This window comes from Hemiscyllium ocellatum, chromosome 10, assembly GCF_020745735.1.
Source record: "Hemiscyllium ocellatum isolate sHemOce1 chromosome 10, sHemOce1.pat.X.cur, whole genome shotgun sequence".
NCBI lineage: Eukaryota > Metazoa > Chordata > Chondrichthyes > Orectolobiformes > Hemiscylliidae > Hemiscyllium > Hemiscyllium ocellatum.
Genome location: NC_083410.1, coordinates 81051646 through 81077347, shown reverse-complemented (window position 1 = coordinate 81077347; position 25702 = coordinate 81051646). Strand labels below are relative to the sequence as shown.

Below are 25702 nucleotides of genomic sequence, written 5' to 3'. Positions count from 1 at the left end.
CATCCCCTATCACCTCAGGCAAGGTTCCAGAGGATGGGAGAATGGCCAAGTTGTTCCTTTGTTACAGTAAGGAAACAGATAATCAAGGTAAATACAGGCATCAGTGGTAGGGAAGCTGTTAGAGAAGATTCTGAGAAATAATTTACTCACATTTGGAAACAAATGGTCTTGTTAATGACAAGCAGCATGGATTTGTGTAGGGAAAGGTCATGTCTCACCAACTTCATTGATTTTAAGGGAGTGACAAAAATTATTGTTAAGGGAAGGGCAGCAGATATTGTACAAATGGATTTTACTAAGTCACTTTAAAAGGTTCCTCATGGCAGGCTGGTACAAAAGACAGTCTCATGGAATCTGATGGCTAGATAGATACAAACCTGACTTGGTCATAGAAGATGAAAGGGTACTTTCTGCAACAGAGGAGATCAGCAACAAGGGATGCTCCACAGGGGTCAGTGCTGGGACCTTAGTTGTTTGCAATATACATGCATAAATGATCTGGAGGAAAATGTAGGTAGCCTGATTAGTAAGTTTGACACCAAAGTTGGTAGAGTTGCAGATGGTGAGGAGGATTGTCAAAGAATACAGCAGGATATAGACAGATTGCCAATTTGGAAGAAAAATGGCAAATGGTGTTTAATCCTGACAAATGTGAGGTGATGCATTTAGGAAGATCAAATTCAGGTGTGAATTATATTAAAAATGGCAGAATGCTTAAGAGTGTTGTCAGAGGGGGATTGGGGTGAACGGGTCTATGGATCCCTCAAAGTGACACAATAGGTCGAGAAGGTCGTCAAGGAGGCATATAGCATGTTCACCTTCATTGACCAGGGTATCAAATATAAAAGTTAACAAGTTACGTTACAGCTGTATAAAACTTTAGTTAGACCACATTTTGAATAGTGTGCACAATTCTGGTCACCACACTGAAGAAGACGTGGATGCTTTACTTGGATGTTGCCTGGCCGAGAGGATTTTATAATCTACAAAGTTAAGCAGCATAAATAGTCAGAGGCTTTTTCCCCAGGGTGGTAAAGTCATCTACAAGAGGGCACACGTTTAAGGCGGTGGTGTGGTGGTTGGGGGGGGGGGGGGTGCGTGCGCGCGCAGTGGAGTTTAGGTGAGAAGTGCAGGAAGTTCTTTTTCCAGAGGGTGATAGATACTTGGAATGAATAGCCAGTGGAGGTGGTGGACGCAGACATGTCAGCAATGTTTCAGGCAATGTTTGATAGACAGATGAACACAAGGGATAGACACCACATATGTCAATAATTAGCATATCGAATTAAGGACTAGGAATCAGCACAGGCAAAGAGCCTCTTCCTATACTATATTGCATTGCAAGGTCATGGGGAAAGTTGAAAATAACAAGAACTTTAAGAACCATGGCAATGCTGGACCTGGGGCCAATCTAGATAAAGGAGTGAGAAGCCAGCAAAAAATGATTTTGGGAAGGATGTGAAAGCAATGGAAAGGGTGTAGAAGAGATTTACCAGGATGTTACTAGGGAAGGTCTTATGAGGAAAGGCTGAGGGACTTGAGATTGTTTTCATGAGAGAGAAGGTTAAGAGGTGACTTAATAGAGGCTTACAAGATGATTAGATAGGGTGGACAGTGAAAACCTTTTTCCTTGGATGGTGGATGGCTAGCACGAGAGGACATAACTTTAAATTGAGGGGTGATAGATATAGGACAGATTTCAGAAGTAGATTCTTTAATCAGAGTAGCAAGGCATGGAATGCTCTGTCGGCAACAGGGGTAAACTCACCAACTTTAAGGGCATTTAAATGGTCATTGGATAAACATATAGACGATAATGGAATAGTGTAGGTTATATGGGTTTCAGATTGCGTGAACCTGTGAAACCAGAGGGCCGACGGGCTTGTACTGCACTACAATGTTCTACGATCCAAGTTAAGAGAAGGGCTAAGTTTTAGATGAGGTTAAGTTTACGAAAACTGGGAGGTTAACCTGAAAAGCATTGGAGCCTATAGGTAACAAAGGTATGATTGAGGTTTGCAGCAACAGGCAAGTTGAGGCAGGAACAGAGGTGAGTGAATTTACTAGGTCAAGGGTTAGAAAAATCAGCTGTGTCAATAAGACACTAAGGTAATGAATAGTCTGGTTCAGTCTTAAACAACAGATAGGAAGACCTTTCAGACATTGTCCTAATACTTTCGCAAACAGCACACTACCCCATTATCTAATCTCAGTGCGCAATACTGTCCGAAGTGGTGTCCTTCAGATGAGATTTTAAACAGAATAAACCAGTGGTTCAGATTGAGGTTAAGATCTTACAGCACAGTGAACAAACAAGGAATCGCTCAGGTACAGACCACTAGTTCTACCTCAGACAGCTAAATATTTAATATTACTATGAGGGGCCTTGCTATACATAAAATGATTGACTGAATTCTCCAGAAGTACTATTATTTATATGAAGCATTTTGGGTCATCTCAACTGATCACAGCATTACATAAATGATGTCAATTTTTTTCCATCTAGTTCCTTTAGTTCTTTTATTCACATCAACTAGTTAGAGGTCATTGAACACATTTTAATGGCCTTTAACAATACTAAACTTCCATACATCTGGTTAACAGTATATTCTCATTAACTTGAAAGAACTACCTTCTAATATTTGAACGATATCAATGATTAGCATCAACTGAGTTGAGATCTACAAAACAGAACCATCGACGTGTCAAAAACAACCTTACTACTCTCATTCCATTTTCCAGCACTTTGCCCATAACCAAGCATTTCTTAGCACTGCAGGTACACAAATATTTCAGATGTTGAGGGTTTCTGCCTTAACAAGGTTTGCATGAAGTTCCAGATTCCTACTACCCTCATCTCTAAACCTTCTCCCTCTCCTCTTCAATCTATTTCCCTGGTTACTAATCTCTCCAAGGGGAGAGATCCTGTGTTATGTATCTAAGGCACTCAAACTTAATACATCTCAATCACATCCCCTCTCAATCTCCTCTTCAACCCTAAAGAGAACTACCACAGTAAATCTCTTCATAACTAAAACTCTAGCCCAAGCAACATCTTGGTAAATCTCTTTTACACCCTCTCCAGTGCAATCACATGCCTCCTATAATGTGGATTCCAGGACTGCACACTATAGTCTAGCTGTGGTCTCATTAGTTCTGGCATAACATCCTTGCTTTTAAACCCCATGCCTCAATTAATAAAGTCAGGTCTTAAACATTTATTCACCTGCCAAGTTAAGGGACTCCACCACAAGCACACTAAGGTCCTGCTTCTCCTGTACTTCCCTGGTTCCTACCGTTCATCATGTATCCCCTTGCCAAGTGCATCACCTCTCATTTATCCAGGCTGAATTCCATTTGCCACTTATCAACCCATCTACCTGTAATCTAAGGTTTTCTTCCCCATTACTTACAACCATGCCAATTTTTGCATCATCTGCAAGCTTACTGATCAACCCTCCCACATTCAAGATTAAATCATTTATATAAAGCACAAACAGCAAGGGTCCTAACACTGACCCCTGCAGAACTCCAATGGACAGAATTCCAATCAGACAAACATCCCTCAACCTTCTGCTTCCAACCAATCATAGATCCCAATTTGCCAAATGACTTTGGATCCTATTGGTTCTTCACTTCACTAGCAATCTCCCATGTGGGCCCTCAAAAGCCTTGCTGAAGTCCAAGTAGTCTACATCAAATTCATTAGCCTCCTCTGCATACCTGGTCACATCTTCAAAAAAAATTAAAATAAAAAATCAGTCAGACATGACCTCCCCTTAACAAAACCATGCCGACTGCTCTTGATTAATTCTTGCCTCGCCAAATGTCGGTTAATTCCGTCCATCAGAATTGCTTCCAATAGTTTCTCCACCACTAAATTAGACTGACTGGCCTCCAGTATCCTGGTTTGTCCCTTGCTCCCTTTCGAAGGATGGTACCATATTAACTGTCCTCCAGTCTTCTGGCATCTCTTACGGCTAGAGAAGAATTTAGAGCCACTATCAACACCCTGCTATTTCCTCCTTCGCCTCACTCAACCTGGGATACAGTTCAACTGGATTTTGGAATTTATCTGCTTTTAAGCTTTCCAGACTACTTAGACCTTCCTTCTGTCTATATTAATTTTTTAAAAATACATCACAGTACTTCTCCCCAATTTCTATACCCACATTAATGGTGATACAAAGTAAAATTTAGAACACTTTCCTCTAGCTCCACACACAAATGACCACTTTGGTCCTTAATAGACCCTACTCACTCTCTTGTTATGCTTTTACCCAAATGTACCTATCAACCAATTCAAGATTTTTCTTTTTTATACCTGCCAGTATCCTTTTACTCTCCAAATCTCCTTAAAATTCCCTCTTGTGCATTCTGGACTCCTCTGGACCTTCTGCATTTCAAGCCCTCGTAATGTGCCTTAAACCTCCCACAGTCTCTTAATCCAATTCTGTATATCCCTCAACATCAGTGTTCATAGGATTTGATGGTCCCACTTTCTTTACTGAAAGATTTTGGCCACTGTTCTGAGAAAGATTTAGCTGGAAATATCTGCTGAAGCCCACTCTGGCAAAATCATGTCTGATCTTATTAAAATCAGCTTTTTCAATGGTTTAGAACTGGAGTTCAGACCTATCCTTGTCCTTTTCCATTACAAGTTTGAATTTAACAGTTATCACTGTGCAAAATTCTTCCCCATTGATATTTCAACTACTTACCTAGCTTTGCCACTTATAATTAAGTCTAGACCTCTTCCTCTCTTCGGATAATGTCTTTTTTTTTCCAAACCTTCACTCAAGGGGTAAGCCAGGGCCTCAGCTTAACACTTCATCCAAATAAAACCCACTAAATCTTACAGGACAGCATTTCTTCAGTTGGGCTTCACACTTACATCTCAGGGTGCAGCTTAAACACAACCATCTGACTCAGACAAGGACTGCTGAGCTGGGGCTGATACCTTGACTACCTGCTGCCACCAATAAGAGAAAACCCTCAAGTTAAGAAAACTGTCTTTAACACTAAACACACATGACAAAAGGTAAGGACAATTATTCAATAAACTTCAATTATTTTGACAAAGCAAAAGGCATGAAGTGAGGGAAAATTCTGTTGGTATATTTATTGTCAAGCAAGCCTTTAAGGCGGCACCAGATGTGAATATCAGAGACGATAATCCTTCTTGAAGGCCATATTAATTTATCTACATGGTTAGAGAAAAGATAGAAGATGTAGTCGTCAGTTTTTCAGCGAATAGATTGAGGCGCTCCAAGTGGTCCAATTTTGGGATCTTTTTGGATAACGAGAGAGAATATGGAGAAATTCCAACATTGTCGTGACCACAGTCACAAGCACGGCTTCAAGCAAGGAGACAGCATGCTACTTGTTAAATTGTGCTTCCTTTTCCATAAAAAAAACAGCAAGATTAATCTTGAAAATGTTGACATTTCTAACTTTCTCTTCCCTCTTTCACTAAAAAAAAAATGAATTGGGTTCACCACTAGAATGTAAAATGCAATGAAATTTGAGAGAACTTTTGATGTTCAGTTGGAAACTGAATAAAATACACAAAATAAAATTTGGGACGCCCTTTAAAATGTACCTGCACAATTACATCTCAGTCATGTTCCAACATATTGTTTTCAGATGAGCACTTGATGGGAACACACTATGATTTAACTTACCACAGGTGGCCCATTTACAGGATCCATGCACACAGCTGAACCAGGAGGACAGTCAACCCCTGGGATAGGATTTAGTGGTTGGCAAAGGTTGATGTAAAAATCAGGAGTATCATCTTGACTATCATCAACAATATCTTCATCTTCTGCTGAATAATACCCAGTCTTCTGGATCAGAGGACTTAAATCAATAATCGAAGCTCCATTCTTCACCGAACATCTCAGCTAGCCAGCAAACCAGAAAGGACAAGGAAAATGACAACTAAGTTACTTTGTAATAGCAAAGAAAACATTGCTAGTTTATTTAGTGGATGGATAACTGCCTTTACTTATCCAAACAAAGTTAAGTGGCAAAAGTGAAAAATTCATCCAAGTTAACAATTAGATAAAATTAAAGGAAAGCCTGAAAGAGAACAGGTCCAAGAAAAGCTTAAATTTACTGTGAACAATTAAATAGAAATATGTGCAGTTCCTAAGGTTACTGGTTATAAAGACTTTGTAAAAACTCTACCTCATGTTCACAGGCCAGCTGTGTATGCCAAGAAAAATAATGGGTGCATGTCTGCTCATCTGAAGCCACCAGTACAGGTCCAGTATTTGCTCCTGCAAATGTGCTACAGACAAAACTGAAGATACTTCTGTGATGCAGGTTAGGGTTACTGGAGCAGATATCACCTCCACTATATGTGAGCCTCAACACCTGATCTACATAAGTCACTTCTGTATTGAAACGCCCTGCATTGGTTGCATGATCATCTTGTATACACACACCTGCAAAAGGTCAAACATTATTGGTTTTCAAATGAAATAGCAAACAAAAAAAGTTCCTAAATGTGTTAACAATGATCATTAAATAAATGTAGTGAACACTGCACAAAGTGTTGGGCATAATACTTGCATTATTCACCTCAGTTGCACTCTACGCTTTGGAAAGTTTGATATTAAAAACACTTTACCCAAATAGTGGGGTCATGAGTTGGATTCAAATTATCAAGTGGAGTCACACGAACAGCCTTCACTGCTGCCATGCCAGGTGGTGTAAAGTGCACATAGTCTGATCAAGACTTATCCAATATACAACCCTCAGGCCAATTGTAATTGGTTCACCTTGAACCTTTGCAATCTTTGGTCTAGATTTCCATTGCTATCTGGAGCTGGTATGTTGTCTAATTTAGTTTGGCCAATTGTCTGTCAGGCCTGCTTTCTCTGCCTATGGTCAATTTAGAATCTTCAATTTTGGACCGGTGATCACTTGACCAGTCTTAGAAGTGAATATCTTTACACAGGACAAGAGAGTGAACATCTGCATTCACCAGGACCAAGAGAATGTATATTTATGGATGAGTCTCCAAATGAACTTTGAGGGAGGAAATAAACAATTAGTTCCAACTTCTGTACAGATTTTTAAGTAAAATTAAGTCTGTTCGATTAAAGCCCCCAAATGGCAGCATAGATATGGAGTCAGCTATTCATTTTAGCTTGCATATTAGAAAACTTAAATGTAGTAAGCACTCGAGGAACTATTAAAAATCCTTAGCTATACACAGAAAAGACAAATAAAGCTAAAGTAAATGGAATCAAAGGCAAGTTACTGACCTGATTAGGAAGCTACATGAGTAAAAGGTAGCAGCATAGGGTTACTGAACAGGTACTCAATATCAATGCAATGGCCCATAAAGATTATTTTGGGTCCTCAACTGCTCACTATAATCATTAAAGACTCAGATGATTTAATAGAAGGCTACATATTACTTTTTTCCAAAAGTAAAGAGAGACAACACTCGAGCGCAATGGCAGCGTAAGACAAAATGGGCAATAATGTTGCAAATGTACTTGAATACAGACAAACTTTGGATCTCCGTAGAATAGAATAGGTTATTTTCTAAATGGTAATGCTAGAAAAATACAAAGCCAAAGACATTTGCGAGTCCTGGCATACAAATCATTAAAATACAGGAAACAAAATAACTAGTAAGCGAAATGGATTGAGCTACAGTTTTAAAACATAAGTGTTGAGAGTGTACTTCACTTTATCTTTGCAAAGTAGGATCACATTTGCCATTCTGCCACACCTCAGGAATGATATATTAATAGTATAGAGTGCAGTATAGGTTTAACAGAACACTACCTGAATTCCAAGTGAGGTTTTTAACCCCCTTTTTTTTTTGGAGGCACCAGGGCTGGTGACTATGGTCTAAAAATCAGAGCCAGATGACATTTCAGGAGTGAAATTAGATGATGATTGCGTAACTCATCAGTAAACAATGAATTAGGTTAATTGCTGAGATTGATAGACATTTATTAATCAATACCAGGCATACATAGCAGTAGTCATTAGAGTTTGGTTACAGATTAACCTTAATTTATTGAAAGGTTAAATCGCCCGAAGAATTTATTGGCGCACTTGATTTGGTATTCTTGATCTTTAAGGATGGCAGGCCAAGTTGATATGTGACAGATGCCAGATTTGAGAGATAACCAGAAGTAGTTTTATGAAGATGAAATGTTAAAAAAAAGTTTGTAAACAAGGTTTAAAAAAACAACTCATGATAAATGTTATCCACTTTCCTGTACGCCTCAGAAACCTGGAAAATAGATAGATAGATCTGGGAAAGAAAATGGAGGCTTTTGAAATGTGGATGCTAAGACAGGTTAAAAATGCTGTGTATAAATCTCAACATAAATGGAGAGTATTTTAAACTGCAAAATCAAAAAGAACTCAAAAAAAGTGAAATCCAGAAAAGAAAATTTCAGTATTTTGGCCATTTAATCAGAGTTGAAAAGACTAAAGGATCTCTTCGAGGAGAGAAAGAGGATGGCAGCTAAAAGAGAGGTTGCCTTAGAGGTAGTAGGAGGATTGTAATCAGTAGTTGCAGATGAGCTACAAGTGTGTGTTATGATGGTGCAAGACAGAATACAAAAATGGGGCACACCATGACAGATCTCATGGCAGGAGTACCTCCAAACAGCAATATGGTTTTAATTAAATAAAATAAAATAAATAGAAATAGTATTGACAGAAAGATCAATTCCATTTAATTCCTATATTTAAGTAGCTCAATGCAGAAACTCATCACGATCTTCTTTAGTGAAATTACAGTGGTAATAAATGCTGGCCTGGCCTACGATACCAACATGCCACAAGTGAATTGAAAAAAAATTGGGAAAAGAACCAGAGGGTCATAAGGAAACATTTTATGATTATGATCTGTAACAGCTTGCATGAAAGGAAAGTGAAAGGATATTGAATAATTTCAGAATTGAATTCAATAAAAGTCAGAAGGGATTAAGTTTACCCACCACAGGGAAATACAGATGAGTGGTATTAATTAAATAGCTCGCCTAAAGAACACCACAGGCAAAAATGTGCCATTTGGCCTCCTTGTATACTCTATTACGTTTGCCATAAGTATAGACAACTTGAACTAGGGCCCACTAGTAATATGGGCATAAAATAACTTTGAGGGGAGCACTTTGAATTCAAAAGGCAATCCACCCCCGTACTGCCCAATCCTAAAAGATTACTTCATTTTGGTAAATTTCCATTCTTCGACTCCACTCTCCATTTAAGCGAAGGGGTAATTAAAAACTTTAGTATGCCAGCTTTTGTTCTCCAGGAGTTAGTTGGAATTTAATTAAATCAGTTCCTTACTTGATCTAACCAAAAACATTCACTCCAAAAATACTGCAGCACAGCAGGATATAGACATATAAATAATAACAAATGATCCCTGTATAACAACTTACGACAACCTAAGGCAACACACAGGAGCATCACTAAAATAGGATACGGAGTTGCTTAAAGGATCTATTAATTCAGATGAACAAAGGCTTATCGACGAATAGGTTTTAAGTGAGTGCCCTTAAGCAAGTTTGGGGCCAAGGCAACTGCAGCCACCGTCACCAATATTGGAACTATGATTAGAAATGCCCAAAAGTCCAACGAAAGACTGTCATGGCTTAGGGGGGAATTTTGAGGGGCAATGCCATGGAATGACTTAATAAACAAAGACAAGAATTCTGAAGTCAATATAATGACTTTAACTTCAGTACCCATTCAATACATACCAACATCATTGCCTGAACATCCAGTATTTTGCACCTTATCACAAACATTAAGGCGAATGAAGTTTCTTCTGATTTTACGATCATATATAGTATAGCCTTGGCTTTTTCGCAGTGAATTCAAGTCAAATAAATGGCCTGGATGCAAAAACATGCAGCATTAGAAACAAAGTAATTTAAAACAAACCTGTCCAAATCTCTAGTTATACTAGAGTACAATATATTAATTTGCTAAGAAAATAAATTCACAAATGCCACGGTGGAAGATAATTCTACAAATTTATCCATAAAGAAAAAATGTTGAACATAAAAACATCACATGAAGTTAGCTGAACCCTGCAACCCACTTTATCAAAGCCTTTGATTATTTGATGGCTAATATCTGACTAAGCAGATATCTATTATGAAGTAGGACCCTTGCTTGAAAAAAAAACACGTTAAAATCCAGAAATAAAAACAGGAAACGCAGGAAATACCCAATAGGCCAGACACCAGTTAACATTGCAGATATGGGATCAAGTTAAAATAAGAAGTGTACATTTCAACTCATCTGTTCTCTCCACAACAAACTGATAGATAATAGACAATAGGTGCAGGAGTAGGCCAATCAGCCCTTCGAGCCTGATCATGGCTGATCATTCCTAATTAGCATTCCCTTCCTGCCTGATCTCCATAACCCTCGATTCCACTATCTTTGAGAGCGTTATCCAACTCTTTCTTAAATGAATCCCGAGACTGGGCCTCCACTGCCCTCTAGGGCAGAGATTCCACACAGCGACCACTCTCTGGGTGAAGAAGTTTCTCCTCATCTCTGTCCTAAATGATCTACCCCATATTTTTAAGCAACGTCCTCTGGTTCAGCACTCACCCATCAGCGGAAACATGTTTCCTGCCTCCAGAGTGTCCAATCCTTTCATAATCTTATACGTCTCAATCAGATCCCCTCTCAGTCTTCTAAACTCAAGGGTATACAAGCTCAGTCGCTTCAGTCATTCAGTGTAAGGTAATCCTGCCATTCCAGGAATTGACCTCGTGAACCTACGCTGCACTCCCTCAATAGCCAGAATGTCTTTCCTCAAATTTGGAGACCAGAACTGCACACAGTACTCCAGGTGTGGTTTCACCAGGGCCCTGTACAGCTGCAGAAGCACCTCTTTGCTTCTATATTCAATCCCTCTTGTTATGAAGGCCAGCATGCCATTAGCTTCTTCACTACCTGCTGTATCTGCATGCTTGCCTTCATTGACTGGTGTACAAGAATACCCAGATCTCTCTGTACTGCCCCTTTACCTAAATTGATTCCATTGAGGTAGTAATCTGCCTTCCTGTTCTTGCCACCAAAGTGGATAACCATACATTTATCTACATTAATCTGCATCTGCCATACACCTGACCACTCACCTAACCTGTCCAGGTCACACTGTAATCTCCTAACATCCTCATCACATTTCACCCTGCCACCCAGCTTTGTATCAGCAGCAAATTTGGAATGCTATTGCTGATACCATCTTCTATATCATTAACATATATTGTAAAAAGCTGCGGTCCCAGCACGGATCCCTGCAGTACCCCACTGGTCACTGCCTGCCATTCCGAAATGGAGCCGTTTATCACTACCCTTTGTTTCTATCAGCCAATTTTCAATCCAATCTAGTACTTTGCCCCCAATACCATGCGCCCTAATTTTACTCACTAACCTCCTGTGTGGGACTTTATCAAAAGCTTTGAAAGTCCAGGTACACTACATCTACTGGATCTCCCTCATCCATCTTCAGAGTTACATCCTCAAAAAATTCAAGAAGATTAGTCAAGCATGATTTCCCCTTCATATATCCATGCTGACTGTCCTATCCTGTTACTACTATCCAGATGTGCTGCAATTTCATCCTTTATAATAGACTCCAGCATCTTTCCCACCACTGAGGTCAGACTAACTGGTCTATAATTTCCTGCTTTCTCTCTCCCACCTTTCTTAAAGTGGTATAACAGTAGTCACCTTCCAATCCTCAGGAACCGACCCCGAATCTAATCGAACTCTGGAAAATAATCACCAACGCATCCACGATTTCCCGAGCCACCCCCTTCAGTACCCTGGGATGTAGACCATCAGGCCTCGGAGACTTATCAAGCTTCAGATCTGAAAGTCTCTCCAACACCAAATCCTGGCAAATAGATTCCCTCAAGTTCAGTTCCTTCAGTCACTGTTACCTCAGGTAGATTTGCTTGTGTCTTCCCTAGTGAACACAGATCTGAAGTACCCATTTAATTCTTCTGCCATTTCTTTGTTCCCCATAATATATTCCCCTGTTTCTGTCTTCAAGGGCCCAATTTTAGTCCTAACCATTTTTTTTTTGCCTTGCACATACTTAAAAAGCTTTTACTATCCTCCTTTATATTATTGGCCCGTTTACCTTCATACTTCATTTTTCCTCTGCGTATTTCCTTCTTCGTAATCCTCTGTTGTTCTTTAAAAGCTTCCCAGTCCTCAGTTTTCCCACTTATCTTTGCTATGTTATACTTTTCCTCTTTTAAACTTTATATGTTTTTTTTAATATCCCTCGTCAGCTACGGTCACCCATGCCTCCTCCTGGGATCTTTCTTCCTTTTAGGAATGATCTGATCCTGCAACTTCTGCATTATACACAAATATCCACCATTGTTCCTCCACGGTCATCCCTGCTAAGGTATTGCACCATTGAACTTTGGCCAGCTCCTCCCTCATAGCTCCATAGTTCCCTTTATTCAACAGAAGTACTGTCACTTCCAACTGTACCCTCTCCCTCTCAAATTGCAGACTGAAGCTTAGTGTATTATGGTCACTACTTCCCAATGGCTCCTTCACTTAGAGGTCTCTGACCAATTCTGGTTCGTTACACAATATCAGATCCAGAATTGCCTTCTCCCTGGTCGGCTCCAGCACCAGCTGTTCTAAGAATCCATCTCTGAGACATTCCACAAAGTCTCTTTCTTGAGGTCCAATACCTTCCTGATTCTCCCAGTCTACCTGCCTGTTAAAATCCCCCATAACAACTGTAGTAACATCTTTGCGACAAGCCAATTTCAGCTCCTGATTTAACTTACATCCGACATCCAGACTACTGTTTGGGGGCCTGTAGATGACTCCCAAGAGGGTCTTTTTGCCCTTAGTATTTCGCAGCTCTCTCCACACTGACTCTACATCCCCCCGCGCAAGGGAGTGAATATCCTCCCTTACCAACAAAGCCACCCCACCCCCTCTGCCCGTCAGTCTGTCCTTACAATAGCATGTGTAGCCTTGAATATTCATTTCCCAGACCCTGTTCTCTTGACGCCACGTCTCAGTTATCCCCACAATATCGTATCTGCCAATTTCCAAAAGAGCCTCAAGCTCATCCATCTTCTGTCTAATGCTTCATGCATTCATATATAGTATTTTTAATTTGTTACTGCTCTCACCCTTTCCATCAACCCCTATTTCACTCAACCTTACAGCATGATCCCTTTCAGAGTTTTCTGAATCATTGATAGACTTGTCTTTCATGACTTCTCTTGTTCTAACTTTCCCTTCAATTTCTTTTTTAAACATCCAGTTTAAATATAGCGGTGCTGCAGTAGAAAACCTGCCTGCCAGAATGCTGGTCCCTAACCTATTAAGGTGCAAACCGTCTCTCTTGTAGAATTCTGATCTGAACATTCCAATTGTTGATTTTGCTATGGATGGTGCAAGTTATCCAGATTTAGCCTGGATGCTATGTAGGGACCAATTAGTTTCATAAGATTTTTAGATAAAACAGGTTTGCTTTCCTGTCAATTATTGTGTTTTCTAGACTTATTAGATTTTCCATTTCAGATAACATCTTTTAAGTACTCATTAGTCCAACTGCTGTCAGGAACTCAGTGTGGAGTTTACTGCTTTAATGTGTGAAACTAAATTTTTAAAAAACTTGGAGCAACTTAAAATTGTGCTATTATAAAATTCACATTACTGACCTGTAATTGGATTTGTCACAACACATTCATCGTGTACATTTCTGGTTACTGGGCAAGCGAAAGCAGTGAACCACAAAAATGTGTACTCACAACCTTCAATGGCAGTGATTAAGTCTGGCTTTGTGTTCTGTAAGAAGATAGATACTTGAAATGAAGTTTACCATCTCAATTCTTTTCTTGTCTTGCAATGATTGCAAGACAAAAACCCCTGACATACCTTTTTTTCAGCAATGTTAAAAGTTCAGTAATATTGAATTATTGCTTTCCATTTTTCATGTCATTTTAGATATACACAAAAAGGCTACACAAAAAAGGTACTACACCAGGACAATTTAACTTCAATTTCTCTCTAATTTTAAGTTGAAATTTGCTACTCCACAATATAGGTATAGAGCAATGAACAAAAAGAGTGTTCAGAGGATCATAAATTCAAATTAGTCTACACTGGGACAGTGAGATTTAGATAGTTTTAATGGCATATTTTTGTCTCCAATCCACATCTTCTACAATATTGAGCTTGAGATATTTTTGCACCCCTGCCACTAGACAGGTGTCTTTGTGGACTTTGCCCACAATTGGTTTTGTTCATTCCACCATAGCATACAGTTCAGGAAGTAAGATCTGCATAACAAAACATAACTCAATAAGGTTACTTAGATAGTCTTTTTTCCCCCCCTCTTGATCTCTACTACAAAAAGTAGCACTAGTACAACATTAATATAAAAACAAAAGAACTGTGGATTATAGTGACCTAAAACAAAAGCAGATGAAACTCAGCAGATCTGGCAGCATCTGTGGGGAGAAAGCACAGTTAATGTTAAGTCTAGTGGCTCATCAGAACAATACCATGGAAACACATTCCCATGTCTCTCTCAATCTAGACGTGTCCCTTTTTTGTCGCTACCCTGAAACATATTGCTGCTCTGGTGGGAGTACTTTCCTGCATGGCAGCACACCGCCAACAAAATTAAGAAAATATCCTTTGCCCAACATCATACCTATCCAGAGAATACATACAGGTCAATTCACTCTATAAATAAGGGAATTAACAGTTCTACAAAATTGAATTCAATATTTCCTATTTCCATTTGACTGTCAATTTTTTTTTTTAAAATCAAGGTTGGAAATATGGAACCCAATATGATTCTTTACCAGAAATCTCTCATCTGAAGACAATGTACAAAGCTGAACAGAATACCAAAACTGGTCATACATATTCATGTAACTATCAGTTTTGCATTCCCAGTGGTAGGCATCTACATTATTAGCAGAGGACACAGTGATGCCGAAATCACTACTCCAAGATATCAACAATGGAAGCAATAGAGTTGTTACAGATTAAACAGATAGGTTACAGATTAAGTAGAATACGATTTTTGATTCTTGTATCAGACAAGAAACAAAGCAAAACATGAGCTGGATAGGAAGTTTTTCCACTGCATGATGCAATTTGGTTTCCTGCAAACTTTCCGTTTCTTATTTTGATTCACCTCAGGATAAAAAGTAACTGAAACAAGACTTACAATTGCATCTTTATCACATTTGAAACGTATGCTTGTAGTCTTATTGCGTCTTCCATCAGGACACCAGTCACCATTTTGATAACGTAGGACAAGCAGACCATGTTCTTCCCATCTTGGCCCTGCAACCACCTCACCAAGGTTCATATACCTGCTGCCATTTTTCAGGCAGACAGCTGCATTTAAGGGACAGGCCCAGCTGCCTATAAAATAATAAACAAGTTATTGCAAACCAATGGCTACATTAAGCCCAAAATAAGCAAACATACAAACCATTAAGTTCAGAATAAAAACACTAAAATGTCAGTATAGCAATTCTGACTACTGAAGCTTAACCACTTACATATGCATAAATATAGTTTTGTAGAGAACAGTGGTTAGCACTGCTGCCTCACAGCGCCTGTAGACCCGGGTTCAATTCCCGACTCAGGCGACTGACTGTGTGGAGTTTGCACGTTCTCCCCGTGTCTGCGTGGGTTTCCTCCGGGTGCTCCGGTTTCCTCCCACAGTCACAAAGATGTGCGGGTCAGGTGAATTGGCCAAGCTAAATTGCCCGTAGTGTTAGGTAAGGGGTAAATGTAGGGGTATGGGTGGGTTGCGCTTCGGCGGGTCGGTGTGGACTTGTTGGGCCGAAGGGCCTGTTTCCACACTAAGTCTAATCTAATAACTGTCTCCTAATCACCGAATGTGTTGCACATTCACATGCTTGACTCATTTAACCTTTTCAGAAGGTGGTTAAACAAATCTCTACTCCTATAAATGCGAAAGTTTAATGCAAAAAACCTGTTTTTTAGGAGTGCATTTCCCACCTGGTTTTGGACAACTTCGATTCCAGAATAGCAATGCAATACAATACTTCACCATAAAATTGGTGAACAAAGCACAACGCATAAAACAAAGATGGGAAACTTCTTAAAGTTGAAAATGTGTTGCTGGAAAAGTGCAGCAGGTCAGGCACCATCCAAGGAACAGGAGAATCAACATTTCGGGCATAAGCCCTTCTTCTTTCCTGAAGAAGGGCTTATGACCGAAACGTCGATTCTTCTGTTCCTTGGATGCTGCCTGACCTGCTGCGCTTTTCCAGCAACACATTTGCAGCTCTAATCTCCAGCATCTGCAGGCCTCACTTTCTCCTAGAAACTTCTTAAAGTGCCAGCAACATATGCCCAGCCACTCCAGATAATCACAATAAAAGGTTTTCTCTAGAAACAGTATAAATAGGTTATATATTACCCTGTAACATGTTGCAAGGATGAATTTGATAAGATCAGTTTAAAGTAGTTGCTCGATAACCAGTATGGAAAAAGTTAAAAGTAAATAGCAAGACAGGAGGAAATATACCATTTATATATATCATCTTTTACTGCCAAAGCACTTTAATCAAATAATTACTTTTAAGTGTAATTACTATTGCAACGTACAAAATGCATGAAATTTGCACATAGCAAGTTCCCAGAGTTACGAAATAAGCAACTAGATAACATTTCTGTACTGATGAGGGCGGCACGGTGGCACAGTGGTTAGCACTGCTGCCTCATAGCGCCTGAGACCCGGGTTCAATTCCCCACTCAGGCAACTGACTGTGTGGAGTTTGCACGTTCTCCCCGTGTCTGCGTGGGTTTCCTCCGGGTGCTCCGGTTTCCTCCCACAGTCCAAAGATGTGCGGGTCAGGTGAATTGGCCATACTAAATTGCCCGTAGTGTTAGGTAAGGGGTAAATGTAGGGGTATGGGTGGGTTGCGCTTCGGCGGGTCGGTGTGGACTTGTTGGGCCGAAGGGCCTGTTTCCACATTGTAAGTAATCTAATTATTGATCAGAACAACAGGAAGAATACACAATTATAGAATAATAGAACACAGGTGTGCCCTTGACACCTATTTGAAAGTAATGTCTCCTTTAGTCCTAATCGCTTGTTTTTAGCCCATGAGCCTGCAAATTTGATTACTGTAGTCCCCACGACACTCACAGGGGTTACGTTCCAAGACCTACTGTGGAACCCTAAAACCACAGATAGGAGCGAACCCATTCATTTAAATGGAAAACGTGCCTTCTTGGCAGCCTCCTGGTCCCTGGCACTGGAACATTCTCGATGGTATGCTCAGGCCACAGCAAACCAAGAGTAACTGAAACTGCAGAAAACAGTTCAACAGATACAGGGGTTGCCCTGTATTTATTTAATTCCAATTTGAAGTTATTCAATCTGCTGCCATTAACCTTTCAGAGAACATACAAAACAAAAGCTGCATAAATTATTCTAGAGTTGCCTGTTATTTTGGCAACAATTCCTCCTGGTTTACTCCATCAGGACAGTTCATGATTTTGAACATCCTTTGCAACCTCTGCTTGATCTTCTCTGTCCAAAAGAAAACTCAAATACACAAATCTCTCCAGCATATCAGAAGTCTTCCATGATATTATTCTAACAAATCAAGGCCTTCTACAGTTTTCAGTTTCTATTTTGCACCCTCAACCAGGCTGAAGTACAGCTGACAGACTACTGATTGACAAATGAAGCCAAGTATGTGGACAATACATTTTCATAGAAGTCTCTCTTCATCCAAATCCACCCACTATTTCAAGATTAACCTGCACAGCAACAAGTCCTAGGTGTTCCTCGCTTTTCTATTTGAAAATGAAATTCAAAAGATGAAAACCAACCCTTCAGTTTTCTCAGTTTTGCAGTCAACTTTATGTCATGAAAAACTGGGATTTTGTCATTGCTTATTTAATAGCGCAGAGAAAGTGCATATGCAATTAGAGATTTTCCCATTCCTCACTTCTCATTCCTCAGAAAATCCTATGGCTGCCTGTTTTGACTAGTGTATTTGCAACCTCCTTTAATGCTTCAAATTAGATTTGACTTGAATAGGTAAGTGCGCTCCAATGGGCAATGAGTGGCTCCTCATCAAATGCTACACAGTTAAATGCTCCTGTTGCTCTCAGTGCACTTGCCATTTTTTGGAACTAGTGACTTGCAGATGTTGATGTAATATGTCTGGTCAACATCACGTTGCCGTTCTATCTCCCAGTTGTCTTGGGACTGTGATAAAGGAGTAAGGTCATAAGAATTCCCATCTTTATCCCTAAAAAGAAAAAAAAGTTGCACTTCAATCGGTTTTTACTGCGTACATTGCTAAACTACTCATTACTGTAATCAACACCAGGCTTTAAGAACTTAACTCACACTATAATCAAGCAGATTGGTAAAGAAATTGAAACATTAATATGATGATCGCTTTAACAATGCATTTATATTTCAAGTACATTAATGCTATGTGCTCCAGAAATTCCAAATCTCAAAATAAAGCCAAGAAATCTAATGACAATTATTCTTCTAACTATGCACAAATCACATGTAATTCTTGGGTGGCAATATGTTATTCATTACCAGAACAAGTATTACCATACAACACCACAACTTGGTTCTGTTCTCAGTTCATAAAAAAGTTAATTACATTTGCATTTTTAATACCAACAGCAAATTTAACTGAAAGTTTGTTAAATAGGTAAATGTACCTTAACGTGCAATCGATGGATCGGAATGGTGGACAAGCATACGATGTATGCCATTCAAAGAGGTATGTACAGTCTGGAGTTTCCCTCAAATATACTGGCTTGCCCTGTGGGAGAGAACAACTTAATATTTTTGTTTTAATATTTAAATAAATTTGTTTTAAGCTGAAATTAAAGTTGAGGCTTTTTCATGTGGTTAATTCACTGTCCTGGTAGTTTCACTATGGAAGAGACCATTAATAATTTCACTAAAAACTAAGTGGCAATTTGTATAAAGCATTTATAAAAATCATTAATTGAACAGCACTGACTATTTCAACACTTTAATCAATCCACAGGCTATTTGCAAGCAGCGTTTTACCACTTTTACTGTAAGAAGATTTGGAGACTACCCCTCAGACTATTATGCCATGACTTACAGTACCAGCGAGGTCAAATACCCAAGGGACTTGACTTAGAGATGAAACAAATCTGCCATTCCTGATGAGCCATTAAGTGAAATTTCAAGGACATTATTATTGTCCATCATGCTCAGAGGGGACAGGATTATGTTACCATGATATCTTGTCTCCTCTCAGTACATATAATATTTGATTCCTCTTGTGTTAGTCTATATTTATGTAAACTTTCGCTCACTAACATAACTATATTTAGGAACTGCAAGGCTACCAAGCCAAACTAAGCTTTTCACCCTTCTCAGAATATCCATCTGGCTACCATTTTATCAAACAACATACTCGGGAAGAGAATCTAGATGTATCTTGGTGATACTATCTTAAAAATGTCGTCTTAATGAGGAAATAGAGACCACCACACATTCAGGCAAGTGAAAAGGGGGTAGAAGTTCATCAGGTTGTATTGTCACTGGGTTATAAAAAAGGTGGTGTTATGGATGGCACATAAACTACTAGTAAGAGGTAATTTAGTGTTCAGAAAAACCCAAGCTAAAAAAGAACTTTACACTGGCCTGGACTGTACGAGGATGCAGTTGAATTTTGCCAGACATTGGATACATGTCAGGTAATTGGAAAGCCAGAGGCAGTAATAAAACCTTCATCTTTAATACCTATTCCTACATTTGAGGAACTTTCACAAGAGCCTCGATTGTGTAGGACCCCTACCTCAAACAAAAAGTGTGAATCTGTATTTGTTCACAATAATGGATGCGTTCACTAGATTTCCAGCGGCTATTCCATTACACAACATAGCAGCTAAAAGTATTGTAGAGGAATTACTCAATTTTCATCCACAGAGATACAATCAGATCAAGGAGCAAACTTCACATTAATGGACAACATAGAAATAAAACAATTCAAATCTACTGCATACCATTCAGAATCACAGGGAGTGCTAGAAAGATGGCAGACATTCAAGACCATGTTAAGGACTTGGAGTCAAGACTATCCAGTTAATTGGGATAAGAGAATTCCATTTGTACTTTTTGCCATCAGCGACGCACCAAATGAATTGACCAAATTCAGTCTATTTGAATTAGTTTGTGGGCATGAAGGGAGAGGACCACTAAAATGGCTGAGGAGGAATTGGTCATAATTCAGAGACCACATATTCAGACTGTCAGATTTTAGGGAATAATTAAATAGAGCAGGGGAGTTGGCTAGACAGCATTTAAAAGTATCATAGCATACAATGAAATGGGAAGCAAACAAGAAACCAAAAGCTCGCAACTTTTGCTATTGGGGATAAGGTGTTAAGTGTCACTTCCAGTGATAGATGAACCTTTAAAAGCAATGTTCAGTGGACTTTGTCAAGTCAAGAGATGATTGAGTGAGGTGAACTATTCAAAAGGACTCCAGACGGAAAGAAATTGCACAGAACATAACTTTCGAGCATATTCACATGACATTTTGACAGGGAAGGAAAGCAAAAGGAGGTTATAATACAGACTGAAGTATCAAGTTCAGAGGATTCTGAATTGGACATTCCTCAAATTAATTTCGACAATGAGGAAGTTGCCTCCCAGAGGTGAGTGGTCAGATGCATGGCAGATGCCGTTTAAGGTGGATAAATGTATCCACTTTGGTGGCAAGAACAGGAAGGCAGATTACTACCTAAATGGAATCAATTTAGGTAAAGGGGCGGTACAGAGAGATCTGGGTGTTCTTGTACACTAGTCAAATGAAGGTAAGCATGCAGGTACAGCAGGTAGTGAAGAAGGCTAATAGCATGCTGGCCTTCATAACAAGAGGGATTGAGTATAGAAGCGAAGGAGGTTCTTCTGCAGCTGTACAGGGCCCTGGTGAGACCACACCTGGAGTACTGTGTGCAGTTCTGGTCTCCAAATTTGAGGAAAGACATTCTGGTTATTGAGGGAGTGCAGCGTAGGTTCACGAGGTCAATTCCTGGAATGGCAGGATTACCTTACCCTGAAAGACTGAAGTGACTGGGCTTGTATACCCTTGAGTTTACAAGACAGAGGGGATCTGATTGAGACATAAGATTATTAAAGGATTGGACACTCTGGAGGCAGGAAACATGTTTCCGCTGATGGGTGAGTGCCGAACTAGAGGACACAGCTTAAAAATATGGAGTAGACCATTTAGGATAGAGATGAGGAGAAACTTCTTCACCCAGAGAGTGGTGGGTGTGTGGAATGCTCTGCCCCAGAGGGCAGTGGAGGCCCAGTCTCTGGATTCATTTAAGAAAGAGTTGGATAGAGTTCTCAAAGATAGTGGAATCAAGGGTTATGGAGATAAGGCAGGAACAGGATACTAATTAAGGATGATCAGCCATGATCATATTGAATGGTGGCGCAGGCTCGAAGGGCAGAATGGCCTACTCCTGCACCTATTGTCTATTATCGCATGGGGACAGATGTAGAAATAAGCTGGAAAGTACTAACTTAATGATGTATGACAGAGATATCAAAGATGCTGCTCCAATTAAGCAACATCCTTATAGGCATAACCCTTTAAAATTTGGCACCGGTTCAAAAGGAGATTGAATGCATGCTCCAAAACGTCATAATTCAAGTGAGTTAGAGAGTGGAGCTCACCCAGAGTAATGGTGCCAAAAACAAGATGGTACTCAATGATTATGTGTGGAGTACAGAGGAACATTGATTATCCAGCATTCAATTATCTGAATATCAGATGGTCTGGCAAGATTGCAAAATCCCGACATTTATCCGATATTCAATTAACCAAACAAAATACGCCCTGCCCATATCCTTTGGATAATAGAGGTTCCTCTGTGTTGCAAAGTTAATGCAATTACAAAGACTGATGCATATCAGATTCCACTCTTGGAAGACTGTGTTGAAAAGGTCAGACAAACAACTCATTTCTAAGTTGCACTTGCTCAAAAGGATACTGGCAGGTACGGTTGCCCAAAAGAGCTAAGATAATTTTGGCTTTCATAATGCTGAATGGACTGTATCAATTTAAAGTTACGCAATTTGGCACAAAAAATGCACCAGTCACATTTCAGAGACTAACCAACAAGATCACTTCTGGATTACCCAATTGTCTTGTGTATTTTGATGGCCTGGTAATTTTTAGTCACACATGGAAGGAACATTTGCAAAATTTATCAGAATTGTTTGATTGATTTCAGGAGGCAGGCTTGGTGATAAACCTGACTAAAAGCGCATTTGCCAAAGCAGAAGTCACTGTCCTGGGCCACGTTATTGGTCATGGACAAATTGTTCCATGGAATGTAAAACCAAAGGTAATTGGGGAATTTTCCATACAAACCAGCAAAAAGAGCACTATCACAATTTTATAATTGGGATTCAGTGGATTTTTTTTTAGAAATTTATACCAAATATGAACAGTATGGCTGCTCCATTCACTGAATTACTAAAGAAAGGCAAAAGGTTTCAACAGATAACAGGCTATCAGAAGGCATTTGTCAGCCCAAAAGCTAACGTTAAGCACGGACCAGTATTAGCCACACCTAATTACATAAAGCTATTCAAGGTGGCTATTGGTGATGAAAAGATAGAAAAGAACTATCAGATATTTCTCCAGAAAATTAAACATCCATCAGCAGAAATATTCAATAGTTGAGAAGGAGGCTTCGAGCTTGGTATTGGCATTACAACATTTCCAAGTTTATGTTACGGTAATGCATCTGAGAATCATATATACTGATTGAAGTGTAACCCATTGAAGTTTGTGGACAAACTGAAGGACAAAAATTCCAGACTGCTTTAGGTGGAGTTTGTTGTTACAGCCATTCAATTCGAAAACTGTGCATGTGGCAGGACGAGATAACATGATTACCGATTCACCGTCAAGACTTGAATGAGAAATGGAGGTGTTCGATGGCAGGAGTAAAACAGACTATAATAGAAGTTAGGAGAAAGTGAGGACTGCAAATGCTGGAGATTAGCGTCAAAGAGTGTGGTTCTGGAAAAGCACAGCTGGTCAGGCAGCATTCGAAGAGGAGAATTCAATTCTCCTGCTTCTGATGTTGCCTGATCGGTTATGCTTTTCCAGTACTAACAGAATTTAGTGTGTGTACATTTGCATGTTTATTATCATTGTACATAAATGTTGTAACAGTGTAAGATTGAAGGGTTTTAAAACAAAGCCATCTGTGGATATTGATGGTTCTTTAAGGGAGAGGTGTGATGCTACTGCTCCTTTAACAAGTTTTGTCGTCCTTGTTTTTTTTCCCCCTAGGTGGTCGTAGAGACAATTTGTGAAACATCTGGGTTGATCTACTCGAGAAACCTTTTAGGTTTTAAATAAAAAGCTGGTACAATGAAAGGGGAGTGGCCAGTTCTCCCAGCTCAGCTTTTCTCTGGTTTGGGTTTAGCAGCCCGGCTGTTCAGAGCTGCTAGTCAGGTTTTTGAGGCTGCTGTTCAAAGCAGCAGTTTCATGCAGATCCCCCTCTCTCTCTGACAATCCCTCCTCTAAAAACCAGTGTTTGACTTTCCCCATAAACACCACTTGGCAAAAAAAGGAATTGCTGCAAGAATTTGGAACAGCATCATTGAGTTGTGATAAGCTGTTGGGTATTTGGGAAAGTTAACTTCTTCTATATGCTGTTCGCTTTGATGTTTCATTCGGTAATCCAGCAAAATAACTAGCAAAGTTAGGGTCTGGGTTACTTTCTTGAAATGTTTTGAGGGGGTCTGTCTGGTCTGGGTCCATAACACTATTTATGGTGTCAATTTAACAGCCTTTGCTCTCAGACAAATATTTACACACTTCACAACTTTCTTCTCATGCCCCCCTCGTGGTCTGAAACAAGCCAAATGTTATTCACAAATGCTAAATGATAGTTGGTCTGATGCATAGCATATCATAAATTTGATTGACTTAATTCTCAAAATAATCTTTTTGAATGTACATTTATTCCACAAATTATACACTTATTTGCTAGTTATTAACATTTATTAAAAATAAGCTGAGACCAGGGCATTAACATCTTATACTGGTGTCATGGAAAATTACAAAGTATACAATACAGTGGATCCAATTTAGTGAGCAGAAAGACACGGTTAGTGTGGGAGTGGGAGTGGGAGTGGAAGAGAATAGAGCAGGGGAAGTGAAACATCTTAGACTTAACTGCTCTTGTGGCAATTGTGATAGAATTGTTTAACACTCCACCGACTCTCACTCAGGTACAGACACAGGGGCACTGAAAAGTTCTTCTAAAAACTCTTCCAAAGATTTGAGGCCAGGAGATGTTTCCAGACTATTAATATGACAGCAGAACTAGCTCCTTTCACTTGATGGTGACACATTTTCATTAATTGAAAAGAATCCAGATTTTCCTTTCCCAAGGCAAAGGTTAGTCAGAGGAAATAGTAAAGATGCAGATGCTGGAGAACTCAGTCAGTAAAGTGTGACACTGACAAAAGCACAGCAGGTCAGGCAGCATAAGTAGCAAGTGTGTCAACGTTTCAGGCTTAACCCTTCATCTGGGCTGTCCTGATCTTAAACTGACAACGGTTAATCAGAGGTCAAATATAAAAATATCTTTCACTTATAAAAATGCCATTTATCAAAACATCTCCATTATTCCACAAATTCTCTATCACTTGGAATACTTCAAAGTCATCCCAGCCGGTACCAGCAGAGCGCACCTAAACATGGGAACTTAGCGACATACAAGTTCAACGTCGTATTTAATGGAATACATTTTGTGGTTAGCCATCAGTTAAATTTACAAACAACGCAAAAACAGAGTAGCAAGGACTTTACAAGTATACACTTAAATTTTGGAATAAAAAAAGCAAAAAATCTGCACTTGTGCATGTTTCAAAAATACTCGCATTTGGATGAAGTGTTTACCTGACCTCAGGTGAATGTAAGAGTCCATAAGACTACAGACCATAAGACACAGGAGTGGAAGTAAGGCCAGTCAGCCCATCAAATCCACTCCGCCATTCAATCATGGCTGATAGGCATTTCAACTCTACTCACCCATACTTTTCCCATATCCCTTAATTTCTTGCATGATTAAGAATTTATCAATCTCTACTTTGAAGAGATTTAACATCCCAGCCTCCGCTGGACTGTGCGACAATGAATTCCACAGGCCCACCACACTCTGACTGAAATGTCTCCTTGTTTCCGTTCTAATTTGACCCCCTCTAATTTTAAGGCTGTGGCTACAGGTCCTAGTATCCCTGCCCAACAGAAACAAATTCCCAGTGTCCATACTTTCTAAGCCAAGCATTACCTCGTAAGTTTCAATTAGATCTCCCTATAACGTTCGAAACACTAATCAATTGGATCCTCAACCATTCATCGAATGTTAGGCCAACCATTCCAGGGATCATCCGTGTGAATCTCCCCGCTGGACATGCTCCAGTGCCAGCATGTCCTTCCTGACGTGGGGCCCCGAACTGGACTAGTATTCTAAATGGGGCCTAACTAGAGCTTGATAAAGTCTCAGAAGCATATCACTGCTTTTATATCCCAACCCTCAAGGTAAATGACAACATTACATTTGCTTTCTTAATCATGGGCTAAACCTG

At 39.6% G+C, this 25702-nt stretch overlaps 1 protein-coding gene across 3 annotated transcripts in view; it reads right to left on the bottom strand.

Moving 5' to 3' along the window:
- The window catches only part of igf2r (insulin-like growth factor 2 receptor), a 226884-nt gene that overhangs the window by 45502 nt on the left and 155680 nt on the right, over nt 1-25702 (bottom strand). For all 3 annotated transcript variants that reach the window (XM_060831661.1, XM_060831659.1, XM_060831660.1), the window contains exons 29-35: nt 18751-18854; nt 18183-18317; nt 15239-15434; nt 13716-13842; nt 9750-9884; nt 6193-6452; nt 5685-5906 (exon numbers count right to left, since the gene is read on the bottom strand). In XM_060831661.1, the coding sequence (XP_060687644.1) occupies nt 5685-5906; nt 6193-6452; nt 9750-9884; nt 13716-13842; nt 15239-15434; nt 18183-18317; nt 18751-18854 (1179 nt within the window). The remainder of the gene's footprint in view (nt 1-5684; nt 5907-6192; nt 6453-9749; nt 9885-13715; nt 13843-15238; nt 15435-18182; nt 18318-18750; nt 18855-25702) is intronic.